Raw genomic sequence first — 18,394 nt, forward strand, 5'->3', positions numbered from 1 at the left:
GTGTGTGTGTGTGTGTGTGTGTGTGTGTGTGTGTGTGTGTGTGTGTGTGTGTGTGTGTGTGTGTTGTAGGTGGGACAGAACTGATTTTGTGGGATTTTTACTCAAACGCACCCTTTGGGCCATAATGGAAACACATCCACGCAAATCTAAACGCAGAGCCAAACCGAAATGGAAAATGTGTTATGGCCAAAAATTGTCCCATGAGAGAAGACCTACGACACGTAGATTACCTCATCTCATTGTACAAAGCCCCAAAGTTGTTTAAATACACCTGCGTGTGCTTTAAATGATTGGCATGAAATCAATGTAATACATTTTTGTTTGCTGTTCTTGGCCTGTGTCCCTGTTGTCTTGAATGGGGTAGTGTTTCTTTTAAAGGCTTCTTTTGCAATTCAAAGCACGGTTAAAATGTTACTGTCGTCTTAACTGCAACACTGAGCCATGTAATAGTTTGGCTAACAGTGATTTGCTTAATGTGTTAATTTCAGGATTTATATGCATTTAGAATTATTTTATTTTATAGTATTTTATAATTACTCTGCTTTCTTAAAATCAATGCGTTTCAATGTTACTGGTTTCATTGTGCAAGAGGCATTATTGCATGTTATATTCCAATCAATCCAAGAATTATTTTTCCCCACAATGAATTTCATGCTCAAAGAAAAAAATTGAAGGAAAAAAAAAAAAAACAATCAGATAAAATGAAAAAATATTGAATGTATAGCATATTACTCAGCTTCTTAGTAAGCATGAAATCAACTTCCTAGGTTTTTTTTTTTTTTGTATGTTTTCTGGTTTTTGTACAAGATCGAGATTCATAACTGCGCATTATGCCAATTCAAAAACCTTTTTTTCTTTATAATCTGTCATTATCTAATGCCAATTTGCTATGTTCCAATCAATTCCCAGAAATAAAAATGTTAGATAGCTAGCTAATAATAATAAATATTAAATTACCAAAAGTAATTATTATTTTAATTTTTTTAACTTGGGTTGCAAATGGATTTTTTTTTTCATTCAATTTTTAAATAAATAAATAAATGTGAACCTAGAATAGCAAACAATCCACCTAATGTCAGTCATATATTCCACTATAAATATTTAATGTTCCACTAAAAATACATAATTAATAATAATAATAATAATAATAATAAATTAACAAAAGTTATTATTATTATGTTTTTAAGCAAATGGAATATTTGTTCATACAATTTTTGCATTCATAAATAAGTAAACAAACAAACAAATAAATCATTAATTAAATACAAATAACATATTTCCAGTTTTTCGATAACTTTGACCATTTATGAGGCATAAACTCTGGCCTTAGAAAGTGTCAACTCAAGCGTAAAAAGCCTTCGACTGAGCAATCACAGCAGTGCGATGCTTCCTCATCCACCACTGACCTGTCTGGAGTGGAGAGATATTTCTGTTTCTGGAACTTCTTCTCCAGGCCCAGCAGCTGCAGCTCAGTGAAGATGGTGCGGCTGCGGCGAGGTTTCTTCAGCTGCGGGGTGCTGTGCTCCGTCTCTGATTCACTGCTGATGCTGACGGGCGTCTCGCTGGCCGTGGGCTCGGAGCTCAGCTGGTGCTGGGGTGACAGAAGCGGCAGGTGAGGAGACGGCTGAGAGATCTGCGGGAGGCTGCTGGGCGGCTGGTGTGTGATCACAGACAGGAGAGGGTACGATCTCAGAGGAGCAGAGCCTGCGGGAGCAAACAGGCAACAAAATGCTCAGCTTACTATTGATAGAATCCAAATATTGATCATAATTCCATGTTCTGCTCAGAAAAATATCAGATTTAAATAAAAGTATTAAATGTATTATTATATAATTTATTATTATTATTAATGTTACTGGTATCATTTTGTAAGATTCATTATTGTACATTATGCAAAATTCAAAAAACGTTTTCATTTGTAATCTTTCATTATCTAATGGCATTTTGTTTTCCAATCAATTCACCAGAATTTAAAAATTTAAATAAACATATTTTTCTCAATGAATTCCAAGTTCTGTTCAGAAAAAAAAATCAGATAATATAAAATTAATAGGATATAAGTACTCAGCTTTTTGTGTAAGTTAACATGAAATCTAATTCCTGTGTGCTGTTTTAATGTTGTGCAAGATTCATAGTTTGAAATGTTCCAATCAAATTGATTCATCATTGCACATTATGCAAATTTAAACAAAAAAATCAATTTGTAATCTTTCATTATCTAACTAACTCCATTTTGGTGTGTTCCAATCAATTCAGCAGATATAAAAATGTCAATAAAAAAATAATAAAAAATCCACAATTAATTGTGAGCCTGGGAGAGCAAACATGGAGAGCACAATGGTCTGGTTAATACAAAAACACTTAATAAAGGTTAATAAATAAAGGTTCCAAAATTAAGATCGCGAGTGTAGCATCTTGGTGGAAATCATTAATGTTGTCTATTTTTAGGAACAGTTCTGCTCTTTTCAAACCTATTACACATCGTACATGCCTGTAAAATCTAGTTTACAAGCTGCTAAAGTGAGCCGGAGGTTTAACAGCCGTCATGTCCGAGCGAACTCAAGCCGTGTAATGGTGTCGGCACACCTTCACTAATGGTGTAGGTAAGTGTAAAGAGTTTTGCCCCGTGTGATGTAAGGTGGCTGATCCGGAGGTCTGCTCTGGTGATGTAACTGCTGTTTTACACTGACCTCTGGGAGGATAATGACTCTCCTATGATACACGCTGTCAGCGACACAATGCACTCTGGGTAATCATTTTTAACTGGGGCTTCTGTACCATCTCCCTTACAGTTGTAATATTTCGAACTCTCTCTCGGAGCAAACAGGCAACAAAATGCTCAGCTTACTATTGATAGAATCCAAATATTGATCATGTTTGTTGGCAGAAATCCGTAATGCTGTGCATTTTGAGGAGCCGTTCTGAGCTTATCAGTTCGATTAAATATGTATAGCATATCAAAATTGCTCTGCTTTCTTAAAGTAAACATAAAAACAAATTCCTATTTGCTTTTTTTAATGTTAATGATTTCATTCTGCAAGATTCATCGTTTCACATTGTGCAGAATTCAAAAACATGTTTCTTTGTAAACTTTCATTATCTTCTGCCAATTTGGAACCAAATCAGTTCATCATTGCACATTATGACAAAATTAAATTTAATACATTTAATAAATTCATTTTAATTTGTATTATTTCATTATCTAAAAATGTATATATAAAAAATATATAAATATATATATATATATATATATATATATTTATATATTTTTTATATATACATTTTTAGATAATGAAATAATACAAATTAAAATGAATTTATTAAATGTATTAAATTTAATTTTGTCATAATGTGCAATGATGAACTGATTTGGTTCCAAATTGGCAGAAGATAATGAAAGTTTACAAAGAAACATGTTTTTGAATTCTGCACAATCATGTCCATTTCACAGGCAAATTGGTTGCAATCTTCTTTAATCCCGGTAAATGCCTGGGATGTCTTATCTAATCGTTTGATTGCTTATAGATAAAACGAAAAATGACTGTGGTAAAGCCAAATATTTTATCGAAAATCATTTCCTTATTTAATATGGCCTGAGGGAAACATAATCATATAAAAACATTACCGTTTGTATTTGAAGTAGTTTACTGCAAATAATGAGGGCAATTTCTCTCTTAAATACTTGAATTGTTGCCTTTTCTTTACTTAAATAATAATGATATTTATCCTTATAAAATCTCTGTCATATTTTAATTGTAAATCTGGTGGCAAAACATCAAAAACAGGTACATTTCATTAAGTATGCTATTAAAAAGTATTTGCCTCTAGGGCTTTTATGCAGATAAAAGCGCTCCTGATAGGCAAAGTTAACTATTTTATAAATGGCTCATAATGCCATTAGGAGTTGGGAGCACTGTACATAACATATATACTTGAAGCTTAAAAAAAAATGTTAAGTGCAACATATAAGCAGAAGTTTTCCACACACACATAAATGCACAAACATGTATGCACTCACACTAGGGCTGTGCAATTAATCGAAATCGTCATAAAATCGCGATTTGAGCTTGCGCGATTCCTAAATCGCTTTATAGCACGATTTTCCGCTTTCCGATTTTCGGCTAGATTTAAAACAAGGAAAAGTGCACTTTTAGATAAACAAGGCAATACTAGATGGCACTCGTGGTGGTAGTTAAGCAAAGTTATATTTATTGAGTTTGTTTTCTTTTGGAAATATGTTTCAAATTCACACTGAATGCATTAATGACTGTAAAGCATGTCTGTGTGTGTCAAAATCGTGATTAAAATCGAAATCACAAAATTGATCAAAGAAAATTTCTTTGAAAAAATCAGAGAAAATTGTCCATATCGCACAGCCCTAACTCACACTCACATGTAAGTCAGGATGATCTCATTGCTATCAATGCAACACGTTCAGGCATGACATCCCTTCTGGCTCGTCTCTCTGTCTTTCTTTCTTGCCCTCGCTTTTCTTTCTTTAAAATCAATCCCAACAATCGCATTGTAATGTCTATCAATCAGTTTTAATCTATGCAGTCCCCTGACACTGTGCCATCATGTTCTGTATAATTATTATATTAATTATATCATGCATTTTTATTACCATATTTTTTCATGAAATGGAAACTCTTGAACATTTGCTTCTCTCACATTTGCAGCAAATGCATCCTGTTAGACCTAAGTCTCTGATCCAAATTTAGACTGGTAATAAGACAATCAATAAGTTTCTTAATTGAATCCTAGATCCCTGTTAATTAACGAACTTACTTGAATGAGTCAATTTTCCTGAGGCCTTATTATTATGATGCCATACCCTGCTCACGTTTTGGGAAATGTAGTGTGAAAATTGTTGTCTAAAAAAAGATGCAACATTTCATTTGACCTAAAAATATCTGTGGCAGTTTGTTGTTACATTTCCTTGTTATGACATGCTGGGTATCAGGAAATCTTTTGCTTTGAGTTCAGCACCTCGACTTCGTTGTTGTGAATGAAGTGTCAAGTTTTCATTACTCACGATAAAGCTGTGAAGCTCGTGCTTTCCCCCGACCGATGGCCAGAAAACAGTAGCAAACGTTAAGCTCTTGATTGCGCTCGTTTGCAATCAATAAGCTCTTGATTGCGCTCTTTCAGTCCTGTCTTATTTTCCTTGGATGATTGGATTCCAGAGAGATGATTTCATTTGGCACTTGATGTGCATTTGAACTCTCTGTAACACGGTACACTGTGTTTTGGTTGGGCCATGTGGTGACAGATTTAATGCTTCATCACTCGTTTGAGTTTTTATCTCTCAATATCTATTAAACCTATCCAGCAAGTTGGAAGAACAGGGGAAAAAAAATACATAAGGTAGAGCTCAGCCTCTGCAAGTGAATGGAAAGAGTTTATTTTTCCAAATCTTCCTTGCTGCAAGCCAGATTTTGAGCTGAATTTGCTCAAGCGTATTGATAATGCAGATGATAGCTTTATATTTGTTTTGTCTTCCAGGCATCTAACAACTTCCCTTCGGACTGTAAAAAAGCGTTAAGCTCTGGAAAACATTAAGCAGTGTACTTCTGTGTATCATATTACTTATAAATGTTTAGACATGAAACAGTACCCTGTGAATTATTTGGCTTCCATAATTACCCAAAGGGAAGATCTCACAATAGATATCCATAATACCCTGATAATAGGTTTCCATAAATGTGAACAGCCACACCCTCCGGGTTGCATCATGGGTGAGGTCTGACAATTGTGACAAAATGCATCTATAATTGCATGCTTTGTTTATGTTTGTGTGAACATAATTGGTTCTCATCTGAAAGACATCCGCTTTTATTATCTGCAGTGGATAAATGTAAAGGCAAGGTGTGGACGGTTGTCTCTCAATCATTTACTCCTCTAAAGGAAACTCATCCTCCTATTAGGTTGTTTTTCAGCATGCTGTCAAAGGAGATCGCACTATCTATGATTTTATCTGTATCTCCTCCTTATTCCTAAAAGCCTTTCCCGTATTATGACAAGAGACGTGTCTCCAAACGAAAAATTAAAACCTGCTATTATGCTGTGCTCCCCTCTCAGGTGAAGCTCTTAAGTGCGTAGGCCTCACCTTTGTCAACACCAGTAGGCTATTCATTCAAAATAATAAAAAAGGCAAAAAGTGGAGGGGTCCTGAAGGGTTATTTTTGCTTATTGTACAAGACACTTCTTGTTACACTGCTACTCATACAATTTAAAAAAAGGGAAATTAAATATTGATTTGAATTTTTTTTTAAAGAATCGTACATGTGTTACCTTAAAGCTTCCGCCAAGAAAAAAAAAATTCATTACAAATACAAAACAATCGGCAAAGCAGCTAAATGAATATTGTTACAGTACTATATGATAATAATACTGACGTCTCCGAGGTCGTTTTCAGTACAGATGATATGATGAAAGACAAAAAAACAAAAAACGCGAGTCCGCAGACTAATACAAGATACCTGAAAGTAGCACCGGATTTGTCCACTGAGCATTGTTGCCAAGTCCGCGGATTTCCCGTGGAATTGTGCTACTTTAACACTGTTGCCGCGGGTTGTTTTTCATGTCCGCAGGTTGAAGCGACCCCAATAACGTGATATATAGACCCTGGAATGTGAATTTTACCGGAGGATCCCCGCCGAAAAACGTGTATTTTACCCACCGAATGCGAATTTTTACCGGGGAACCCCTCCCCCCTCCCGAAACGCGACAAGTTTTAAGACAAGTCATGTCTCTCGGCGGCCATCTTTGAAACGCCTCTTGGGCATGCAAGTGCAACTCCTATCGCTTTGAGTGGGGAAACATCAAATTCTCCAAAACTGTTCACTAAGCTTACGATTAAATTTCATATTTGAAATCACCAAAGAAATCTGACAACTGTGTCATAAATGTTGTTACTTTTGCTCAAATAGCGTTATAAAAAGCTTATGTTTCAGGCTAGATCAGCCAGTGCGCATGCGCAGTCCTGAGCGCACGTCTCAGAGTTTCTATAGCAACCGGGACGCTTCTAACGGCAGCTGCAGTGACGCGCTGACTTTACCGATTAGCGATTGGCTCTTTTATTCAGAAGGCGGGGCTTCCTGCGATTGAGCGGCCATATTGAGCGTTGCATTTTTCCCCATTCAAAACTATACGAGTGACACGTCTTGGGTATTCTATAGTGTTTGGTTTTGGGCTAGTTTTGAGTAGCAGTTGGGCGGGTTTTGTTGCGAAAAGAGTAGAGCGGGCGTTTTCAATTAGCCTAATTTCTATGTTGAGTTTCGTGCTTACAGTGAATTGTGGACTTTACAGAGAAGCGTCCAAAAGTAGAGAAATGTTTAACACTATGCAAATATCGAGCGAAAAACGCCGGGCGGTGGCCAATTGCTATGAGATGCAGGTAGCGATGTCTGCCATGTGCGTTTCATAATCTGTTTATTGAGTTTAGCGCATAAATCATATTGTTTACACCTTTGACGCTTTGCAGTTGTTATAGGCTATAGACATGTAGCCTATGTTAAATATTGCTGTTTGCATGATGATGCTTTCATCGTGACTCGAGACTGATTGTGTTTGCAGAAGTTATTAAATATGCCTACTGCATCTTTACTTTACTTTGGACATTCGGGAACAAAGCTTGCATCGATCTAATTGTAATCGTGGGTATATATTTGCCGTGTGCCGACAAAAAAGAATACATTAAACGCTCCCTACAGACACAAGCCACAGCCCAGTTTTGACGCTTTAAAACACATCGTTAAACAGATATGAAAGGTGAATGCTGCAAGTAGGCTATGTAATATTAGAGGATGTATTTAATCTGTTTGAATTTCACATAGGCTAATCTCACATTTAAAAACGATTTAGCCTGTCAATGACTGCCTGTCACAACTGTAACCGAATATTTTGAAGTAGGCTAGTCAAGTGAACAAACTTGTTTAATGAGAAGTCAGGGTTGCATGTTTAAGTTTGTAAGCAGACATTATAGGAGCATTTCAATACTTTTGTATATGAAATACAGTGTTATTTTTGACTAATTGACTCTAGACTCTCTGTGTTGTATTTTGGTGTGTCTTACAGCGGCTCCTAGTGGTGACAGAGTGGTCCTGAGTTGTGACGACAGATACTCTCTCAATGTGGGAGAAACCAGGGCCAATGGCCTTTCAGTAAGTGCCAGTCTTAATGCCAGTTACATTCTATATTAAGCAGTATCATCCATTGATGTGCTGGCATATAGAATATCTCACACCCCTCAGAATTGAAAAGAGAGAGTGTGTGGAGCGTTCTGATATTTGGGCTGGATATTCTATCCCCTGCCCCGGCCTGCCAAAACTCTCACACTGCCTTGTATCTCACAGCTGGACGTACATGTGTGTGTAAATGTGCCTGCCTATTCTCGCATACGTGTTTATGACCTAATACTACGTATGTATACATTTGCATGCATGTTTTGTCACGCATACACATGTACGTCTATGTTTGTTGGGTTGTGTATGATGAAAGCGAGAGACCTGTTAAAGCTATTTTTATCATGATCCCATCCGCTTAGAGGATGTGTCTCTGATTTCACAAATTGCACAGCAGGTATGAGGGAGCGAAGATGCTCTCTGTCAACACGCATTAGGATTGGAGAGGGATGCTTTGCACTTTTCTGGACTAGTTTGGAATTTTGCACCCCAACACTTGATGCTAAATTACTTTAGATACATTTGTCTGCTAAATTAATAACTGCATGTAATTACTACTCAGTTTCATAAACGTATGTTTTGTTAAAAATAAAGGAGTTTTCACAGCGATGCTATCGAAGAAGCATTTTTGGTTGCTCAGAAAACAATTCAGTCAACTGTTCTCAAAAGAACCATGTTTTTTTTTTATAGTGTATAGAACATTTGAATAATCTGAAGAACGTTTTTCCAGTTTCAAAACTTTTTGTGCATTTGAAAGATGCCATGGATTTTAAAGATTCTTCACGATAATGTCAATAAAGAACTTGTATTTTTAAGAGTGACAAATGTTTCAAAGTATCAAATCTGCAGTATTGGCTTTTTGAGCATCATTTTAATATGATCTGGAGACGCCTGGTTGTGAAATGAAGGAAAATCTCTCGATGGTTTGGTGTTGTGAAACAAGATCAGTATGAACCTAAAGCTATCCATCAATGCAAAACAAGATTTGCTGTGAGATCAGTCATTCTGACCTGAAAAACTTGCTTGCCTTGCAACTTTCAGCACTTCGTTTTACAGGACCAGATTTGATTTGGTCGTATAACTACAGTAAAGAAAGAAGAAAAATGGCCTGCACTGGTGGGCCTGGTACGGATAACTGTCAGCATACAAGTCAAGTGTTAATATAGGGAACATTTACGTGCTACGAGTATAAGGAACAGTGAGTTTTAAATGACAACTGGAATAATATTTGATCTGTGGTTCTCTGTTTGGGAAATCACATACGCAACCACAGAGTTAAGTCCTTGCTAAACCTTTGGATGGGTCACAGTTGCTGCGAATTCACAAATGTGCTTAATCAATCCCTTAAACCTAATTACACAGGTGCCGCTACCAATACTACCATGATGCAATCATGATCTTGAGGGTCAAACATTTTTTATAATTTTTTTTCTACGCGTCCCATGTTGCCTGATGTATTATAACCTGGATTAATGGCATGCCAGGAACATTTTGCAACGTCTTGTGAACTTCACACAATGCTGCTCATTATGCTGGAATGACATTGCACCTGTTGCTTCAGGATGTCATACCTGACTGCATCCTATGTTGCATAGTCAAGAGTGTGGCAACAGTTCTGTAAATAGATAAATGTCCTGTGGCTTCCAAGAGTTTGTGTTCCTTGGGGCGAGTAAGAGGAGAAGATGCCATTATTTATTTTACCACAGATACCCAACTCATTATAAATGTGACAGTTTAAATGAATGAAACAAATGCAGTTTGGGGAATATGAGCACACTAATACCCTGAGGTCACTGAGGCAAAAACGGTCAAAACATGGTAGGCTAAAATGTTTAAAGATGAAATATGATGAGTGTCATCTCATTGTGCCATGATAAATCATCAGGGAGAAGTGATGATATTTCAAAGGGACGTCTGTCTGTGGAGTTCAACTATTATCTATTCAACTGTCATGACTGTGGCCAGTGATTATATATATATATATATATATATATATATATATAATGGTTTTAATTGAGTATAATTTTATCTCAGTGCATGTGGTGGAAATAAAAAAATAATAATTAAAAATAAATAAAACTGTATTTTGGGGCAGATGAATGAATTGATATACAACAACCACCAATCAGACAACGCTAATGTAAATGTAATACAAGACAAGATGTACAAATCGGGTATCTTTACTGAAGTAAATCTATCACATTCTTTTTTTATACACATACTTTGGTTATAAGGCAAAAAGTCATACCACTTTCAGCTGTAGCTTTATCTTTTATGTTTTTGAAAGTAAAAGACTTCATCATACAGTGTCTATTGAGCAATTTAACTCACGACATGCAAACAGGTTTTGAACTTAAATAATGATATTTTTTCTACTATTTTAACTTTTAAGTAGGAATATGAATCGGAATTTGATAAATCGCACTTTACCGAGTGCGTAAAGGGAGCTGGAGTAGTTTAACATCTATGGGTAAAATATACAATTGTTTATTATATTTAGCATGACGTATTGTTTAATTTAGGATACAATACCAATAATAACTATCGATTTCCGTTGCTTCAAATACTGAATTTAGAAATATAATGTGTTCAGTAATAGACTCTTACCGCTTTCCTGACCGTTCCGTAGCCTATACAGAATTTAGAAACACAATATAAGTTCAATTATATTTTTCCTTTATTATTAGTTTGAAAAACTATTGCATTGAGCTACTAATATGAACACATTATGAGAAGCGAAAATACGTGCTACACAGTTTCGGAGCAAGCATTCTTCAAATTTGTGCAAATAGTACAAACGCATTAGAAGAAAAAAACAATCATATTTAATATATTATTTACAACAGCATGGTGCATTCTCATTATAAACAATGTTTTCATCGTTAAATAGGCTACTTCGTTTAACTTGACACAATAATTTGTGCAATTTCTTCTCATATTATGCCTATATTTTCCGCTTTATGTTCTTAATTAGTAATTACAATGAAAAAGTTAAATGCATCGGTTTTGGTGGGTTGAAAGTTTTGCAGTGCAATTGTAGCCTATTTTTTATAGATATGAGGGCAAAGAGATAAAATAAAATTAAAGAAAGCCTAAGTGAGGGATATCAACGTCCGTTCAAAATTAGAAAACATTGCGGAAAGAAATTTAAAAAAAAAAAAAGTTAAAAGAAAAGTGTTTATGTCACTTACCCGAGCATGAATGCAGAGGTTGGGGTCTGACGATTAAAGAGGGGCAAACCGAGTAAAGTGAAAGTTTCTCGAAGTAATCACAAGTTTCCTTGGAGAGGATCTCGTCGATCATGAAAGTCTTGTATCGTCTTCTGGCGGCTTTCAGCTGCGCGCTGCTCGCGACTCTCAGCTCTGCTTGACAATGCATAGTGTCCAGATACGCGCCGAGTGACGGTCACCACAACACTTCTGATAATCGCCTTCTTCAAAGTAGTGTACAACTTTTAGCGTAAGATAGTGATCTAAAACGACATCTCATCTGATCTCGTCCTCTTGCAGCTGTGCTCAGTGTCTTCCGCGCGCTCATTCATGCAGCGAGTGCGCACTGCGCTCTGAGTCGCCGCTATATAAACCAACTATCCTGTCACTACTGCACAGACACACTTCACGTCAATCACCCTCTCTCTCTCTCTTTTACTGTACAGCAGAACAATGAACCGGTTTTCTCTGTTTTTTTTTTTTGTTTTGTTTTTTATCCATGATCCATGGAAACTTACATTGAATTACGGTTCATGTATAGTATGAATTGAAGTATAAAGTACGCATTTCTTCTTTATCTTCTTCTTCTTCTTCTTATATGATACTGTTGTGTTCTAAAAAGGTAGAAATAATACCCCACAAATTAATATATGTATTAATGGATTTATTAGTATTTTATTTTATCCGTCAAAGTTCTGCAGATGAAACAATTTTCCGACCTACTATTCAAAAATTGAGAACGTTTTTTCTCTAAAATCGTAAATCTGATCTAGTTTGGGCCAGATTTTATTAGGCTATTTCCAGTGTCGGTAATGATGCATTGTTTACACGAGAAAGGAGTCAGTATGTTTTTGAAACTCATTCTGGAATATGCATGATGAAATACATGTTAAGTAAACATGGCGTTAGTTTATTTGTATGCAAAGGAGTTAACGTCATTCAAATTGAAAAGGCGACACATGATTTAATGAGTTCATTAAGGCTATTGTGGTTATTTTGTGTTGCTGCTGGTGGAAAAGTTCTGTCGACACGGAAACGCCTGCGTGTCTTAAAACTTTCAAGATCGCGTAAAGCAACACTTGCGGTTTCAGAAACGCGTGGCTTTTTTCTGCACAAATAAAGTTTCAAATTATAATAGCCTACATTTTATTAACGTTCACAACAATTATAACTAAAGTTATATAAGTTAAGATCATTCATTATAAATTAATAAAATACAATTATTTTGTAAAGCATTATATAGCTAGGCTATTTTTTTGTAACGTTTTGCATATAATTATTTATGATAACAGCGGGAAGGAGACACAACCTAGTCATATATCTGCATGATAAAATAATGATTTGTTTGTGCTTAAAAAATGAAACATTTACTGCAACATTAAATGTAATCATGCAATCAAATAGGCTATTCGATTGTCAATATGCATAGCCTAAAAGAATAACAAAGGCAACGGATATAATAACTTTAGTTGATAACTGTGCAGACGGAACGCATTTTGTTTTAATTGTAGCATTTTTTTGTAATACGCATTTTAGCCTTAACAGTTTGTTGGTTTCTGGAGTAGGAACAAAGTTAATTTGATGTAAATTGAAAGAAAAAGAAGAAGAAAGAAATAGCCTACAGTTGTGTTAGTCGCAGATATGGAGGAGAACAAAAAAAAAACATTTTCTCTGAGGCTGCTTTGCAGCGATGTGTATCGTGAAAAGCGCTAGGCTATACAAAATAAACGTGAGATATCCTAAGAGTGGGAGTCTAGACATGAATAATTATATAGGCTAACTGTAGAAATACATAGGCTATGTATAATTCCAGTGGCATTTCTGAAAAGTTTCCCCCCCTGTTTTTTTTAAGCACAATTCGTTGTAAAAAAAAAAATAAAAATTTAAATAAAAATTCAGCAATATTTGCCCTGCATTGCTTCTGTAAGAGTCTTTCGTGAATTAAGAGGCAGAATCAACAGGTGTTTCTCATATCAGTGTCAGCAAGTTCAGACAGTATTAACCGTGTGAAATGATTGAGGTGAACAGACATTTCTCTCGGTTTTGTTACAGAGTGAGTGAGAAAGACAGCTCTTTCCAGACAGCAGCAGCAGCAGCAGTTTTGTTTGACATTATGATGCTTATTACAGATGGACCGCTGCTTTGATGTTCGTGGCGCACTGAACTCCTTCATCGAGCTCAGTGTCGGGTTTCTGCTTTTCAGAGCCGTGTGTCCGCTGTCCAAATGATTATCATTTTCCCATGTATGAGAGTAAATATAACTCTGCAGAGGATCCGAGATAACAGCCGCCGCGTTCAAAGCGTGAGGGATTATGTAAAGGAAATATAGAGATCTCCACTGGAAAAAGCTTTGAGCTCTTTTGGGTTGGAGACCTTGATCAAAGGGAAGAAATGAGAACAACTGCTGCTGGCTTTAAAACAGAGGGATACAACAGAATATCAAGATAAACAGACTGCACAGTGGGAAGTGGGTGCATATGGCACCTGTGAACTGGAGATAGATAGATAGATAGATAGATAGATAGATAGATATTAATACGCAGTTTTTTGCGTGCATATGATACGCACTTTGTTGGCGTGCATATGATACGCATTTTGGCTTACATATAGTACGCACCTACCCCACACCCCTAAACCTACCAATTACGTATCATATGCACGCCAAAGTCAATTTTTGCGTGTAAATAGTACGGCAAATAGAAACAGAAAACCGTGCCACTGAAACGCACATTCATGAGCTCGGGTTATGATATTTCAGCGTGCTCTCTCTCTCTCTCTCTCTCTGTTTGTGTGTGTGTGTGTGTGTAACACATGCATTAATTAAAATATAAATGTAAGAAGGTGTAATATTTCAACACTCTTAAAATGAAGAAAAGGATAGGAACTTTAAAGGTTGTTTTTTTATTTTATGATTATTATTATTTTACTCATCCTAGGAGTGGGAAAAGTTTCATAAAAGTTGTAGGCTATATAGGCCTACCGTATACTTACAGAGACATTATATATTTATTTTCATACAGCAATATACACTCTTAAAAATAAAGGTGCTTCACGATGCCATAGAAGAACCCTTTTGTCTAAATGGTTCCATAAAGAACCTTTAACAACTGAAGACTTTTCACAAAAGTTTATTTGTGGCGAAAGAAGGTTCTTCAGATTATAAAAAGGTAAGAAAGAGAGGGTTCTTTGTGGAACCAAAAATGGTTCTTCTATGGCATCGCTTGAAGAACCTTTTGAAGCACCTTTATTTTTAAGAGTGTATGGATTTTAATAGAGTGGGGAAAGGCTGGCGGGGGTGAAGGGCCACGATAAGCAGCCATCGCTTTCTGGATCCCGGACGCCAAGCAGTTCAATCAATTAAGCAGTTAATGCGCAGAGGCTGAGCTCCTCAGTAACGCGTTTCCCAGTACAGCAGCTTCATTAGAACCCGATCCTCCGCAGATTGATGCACAGACTCGGGGCTCTGCGAGCTTTTGGATCCAGGAGCTTTGCGGGGATGTTCGGCTTCACACGCACCGGGAGCCGCTGATGGCAGCTAACGCACTTTCGGAAGGGCAGATTATGACCTCAGATCGGACATTAAAGGATTCCGCTGCCTAGTGTCACGGAGCTGTTATAGAGCGACCACTGGCAGGTCAATGCCTAATTGTATCACGACTATTGCAGTTCCAGTTCAAGTTCTAACGAAACCTTTACAAACATGTAGCCTACCGTTTTCGTCATAGAAAGAATAAAAGAAAGAAAATGACAAACATTCTAAAAGCTTCAGTGGTTGCAATATATTAATTTATTACAGTAAAAAAACAAGTGTAGTCCTTGGCATTTTTTTCTCTCTCGAGTGATTAAACACGTAATGTTTTAAGTTTAAACGTACAGTAAGTAGTAGGCTATAATGCCTAATACGTGTCTATTATTATTATTATTATTATACTATTTAATTAAATTTAAAGGTGGAAGTTTATACAAGAGGGCAAGTACATTTCTTGATTAATATCTAATAGGTAATGACGTCTTATTCTGCGGAATTTTTCATTTGTATAAAAAAAAAGTATATAGCCTACCAAACTATGAGCAAGTGAGAACACTTTCTACAAAGAATACAAATAAAGGACACACATCTGTGAATTAGATATTGGTTGGATGGTCATCCAAAGCATGTGTTTTTGTAAAATTGTACGGATCCACCTTTTTAGAGAAATAATGTTCAGGTAAGTGGGATCTGACCAGGTAGACTTGACCTAGCTAGATCTGGTAGATCATGACCATTACCAAAGCAAACTAATATGAATAGGAACTCGAATTCAACAAAATGTTAACAATTTTTAGAAGATTTTACTCCTTTGCAAATCATTCAAAAACTGTCCCACTTTTGCATACGTTACCCTACATTTTCATTATTGAAATAATATATTATTAAGCCTGTATTAGAATCCATACATAGGCTTATAAGTATACTTATTTACAGAAGCATACTTTTTTGGACTATACATGCTTCAATTATGGCGCCACCTATAGACTACTGAAATCCGTGTTAGAGCTTCTTCATGTGTCTCCTGACCAGTTAAAAATTATTTGCTAAATTAAAACAATCAACAGTTTTCACATGAGGGTTGCACAACGACGCCACCTATACACTACTGAAATCCGTGTTAGAGCTTCTTCCATGTGTCTCCTGACCAGTTAAAAAGTATTTGCTAAATTAAAACAATCAACAGTTTTCACATGAGGGTTGCACAACGAATTCAGACAGAAAGAGATCAGTAAACAGTGATTTTTATGAAATCAAATGTTGCACTTGACAGTAAAAATCGTGTATATACCAAAGTATTAAAACTAGTTATTGCTCCAAATTTTCAAAGACTATCTTGATGAATTAATAATCAACATTATCCTAATCACTCCCAAAAGAGGAACGTAGTAAGCAAAATCAGTAAAAACAAAAACCCATAAAACATTGTTTATCAAACATAAGTCACCTGAAAACTAGTTTTCTATTTTTCATGAGAAATCCTGAGAAATTACAAATCTCTAGAGAAAAAGAAATCTACCATATTTTGTTCATTTATGCATTTTGCTGTTGTACAGAAATACATCTCAAAAAGGACATTCTTAAAAATAAAAATTATATAAACATAGGTATCCCCCTGAGATCAAAACATAGATTTAAAACAGGTCAGCACACAAAATGGCCAATTTATTACTGGTTTTGTATTATTTTTTTTTTGTTCTTGCATCTCTACAAACAATTTCCAGTCTAAATGCCTTAACCTCATGTCAAAAGCAGTTGCACTGCTAACTTATTATTTTTTTTATATATATATATAAACAGTTGAGATGCGATCTACGGAATAAAAAAATTAAAATCTAGGAGGATAACAAAAGGTTATTAAAACAGTTGATTAAAAATGCTTACGGGAGAACTAAAATGCTTTTAAAAGGGTTTCCATCGTCCCTCTCTCGAGTCTCTCCGTCTTTCAGGAGGGTGATTTCTGTTGTGTCCTCCGCTGCGGTCATCATGGTGATAGAAGTCACCTCGCTGGCTGTCGCGTCGATGCCGGTCATAGCCGTTCCCACTGTTGCCGTGCCGTTGATCTCTGCCATGAGGGTTGTTATTGTCCTGCTGAAAGTGGCGATGACCACGCTGGCCGGACCGATCCTGTTGCCAGTGATTACTGTCTGCAGGACTGCGCAGTTGCTGCATGCCCTGCTGGAGACCTCCATTGAACTGGAGCACCTGCTGCATCTGAACCTGCCACATGTTGTTCATCTATTTAAAAAAAAAAAAGTGAGTGAGTGAGTGATGACTTTAAATGCTTCAGAAATATATTTTAAATAAATAGTTAAAAAAAAAAAATCCCAAGATGTAGAGGAGTTTGTTTCTTCATCAGAACAGATTTGGAGAAATGTAGCATTCCATCACTTGCTCACCAATGGATGCTCTGCAGTGAATGGGTGCCGTCAGAATGAGAGTCCAAACAGCTGATAAAAACATCACAATAATCCACACCACTCCAGTCCATCAAGTCAATTGTTTGATCTGTGCATATTTCTCTCCTGATTCAGATGAGATGACTTCTTCACTGGAGAAAGCAATATTATAGATAATATATTTTGTGTGGAGTTAAAAATGTCTTTATGGATGCGTTTATTTTTCGCGGCACAAGATTGATGGACTTGTGGTGTGGATTATTGTATATATTTTGTGTGGAGTTAAAAATGTCTTTATGGATGCGTTTGTTTTTCGCGGCACAAGATTGATGGACTTGTGGTGTGGATTATTGTGATGTTTTTATCAGCTGTTTGGACTCATTCTGACGGCACCCATTCACTGCAGAGGATCCATTGGTGAACAAGTGATGGAATGCTAAATTTCTGAGAGCGAGTACATTTTAGGCAAATTTTCATTTTTACTTTCTTTTAAGTGTCCATTAGCAATACAATTTACATCTGGTCTAACATTAACATAGAATTTTGAATGTCGAAGTCTGAATATGAGCAGAAGGTGTTCTCACCATGGCCTGTCTCTGCAGACTGTCAGGTGAAGAGAAAGATCTTTGTGTATGCTGCGGAGGGGAGTAGGACGGAGAGCCCATCTTCTCAGGGGTTCTGCCAGAATAGAAAATCACATCAGTTCAGGATAAAATCCCTAGAACCAAGACAGTAAGTACACTACTGTTCAAAAGATTGGTGTCAGTAAAAAAAAAAAAAAACTATTTTTAAGATTTTATTTACTTATTTATTTGAAAGAAATTTGCACTTTAATTCGGCAAGAACTAGGCTGACCATACATCATCTTCTTCCTAGACATGTCCTGGCCGATATTTCTATATTACCCCAGCAATTATGCATTAAAGGAATAGTTCCTTTCGATCAATTAAAAGGAAAAGTTCACCCAAAAATTAAAATTGTGTCATTTACTCACCCTCATGTCGTTCCAAACCTGTATAAATGTCTTTATTATGTTGAACAGAAAATAAGATATTTTGAAGAACTGAAACA

General features: G+C 36.1%; 2 protein-coding genes across 2 annotated transcripts in view; both read right to left on the reverse strand.

Moving 5' to 3' along the window:
- The window catches only part of LOC107692488 (homeobox protein BarH-like 2), a 19,941-nt gene extending 8,219 nt beyond the window's left edge, over positions 1–11,722 (reverse strand). Inside the window, exons 1-2 of the mRNA XM_016491570.1 lie at positions 11,378–11,722; positions 1,407–1,704 (exon numbers count right to left, since the gene is read on the reverse strand). Of these exons, the coding sequence (XP_016347056.1) occupies positions 1,407–1,704; positions 11,378–11,564 (485 nt within the window). The 5' untranslated portion in view covers positions 11,565–11,722. The remainder of the gene's footprint in view (positions 1–1,406; positions 1,705–11,377) is intronic.
- A 4,430-nt stretch (positions 11,723–16,152) lies between these two features.
- rbm7 (RNA binding motif protein 7) overlaps positions 16,153–18,394 on the reverse strand; it is a 5,408-nt gene continuing 3,166 nt past the window's right edge. The window contains exons 4-5 of the mRNA XM_016491571.1: positions 17,908–18,001; positions 16,153–17,162 (exon numbers count right to left, since the gene is read on the reverse strand). Coding sequence (XP_016347057.1) covers positions 16,827–17,162; positions 17,908–18,001 — 430 coding nt within the window. The 3' untranslated portion in view covers positions 16,153–16,826. The remainder of the gene's footprint in view (positions 17,163–17,907; positions 18,002–18,394) is intronic.

The sequence above is a fragment of the Sinocyclocheilus anshuiensis genome, unplaced genomic scaffold (assembly GCF_001515605.1).
Source record: "Sinocyclocheilus anshuiensis isolate Anshui unplaced genomic scaffold, SAMN03320099.WGS_v1.1 scaffold1082, whole genome shotgun sequence".
NCBI lineage: Eukaryota > Metazoa > Chordata > Actinopteri > Cypriniformes > Cyprinidae > Sinocyclocheilus > Sinocyclocheilus anshuiensis.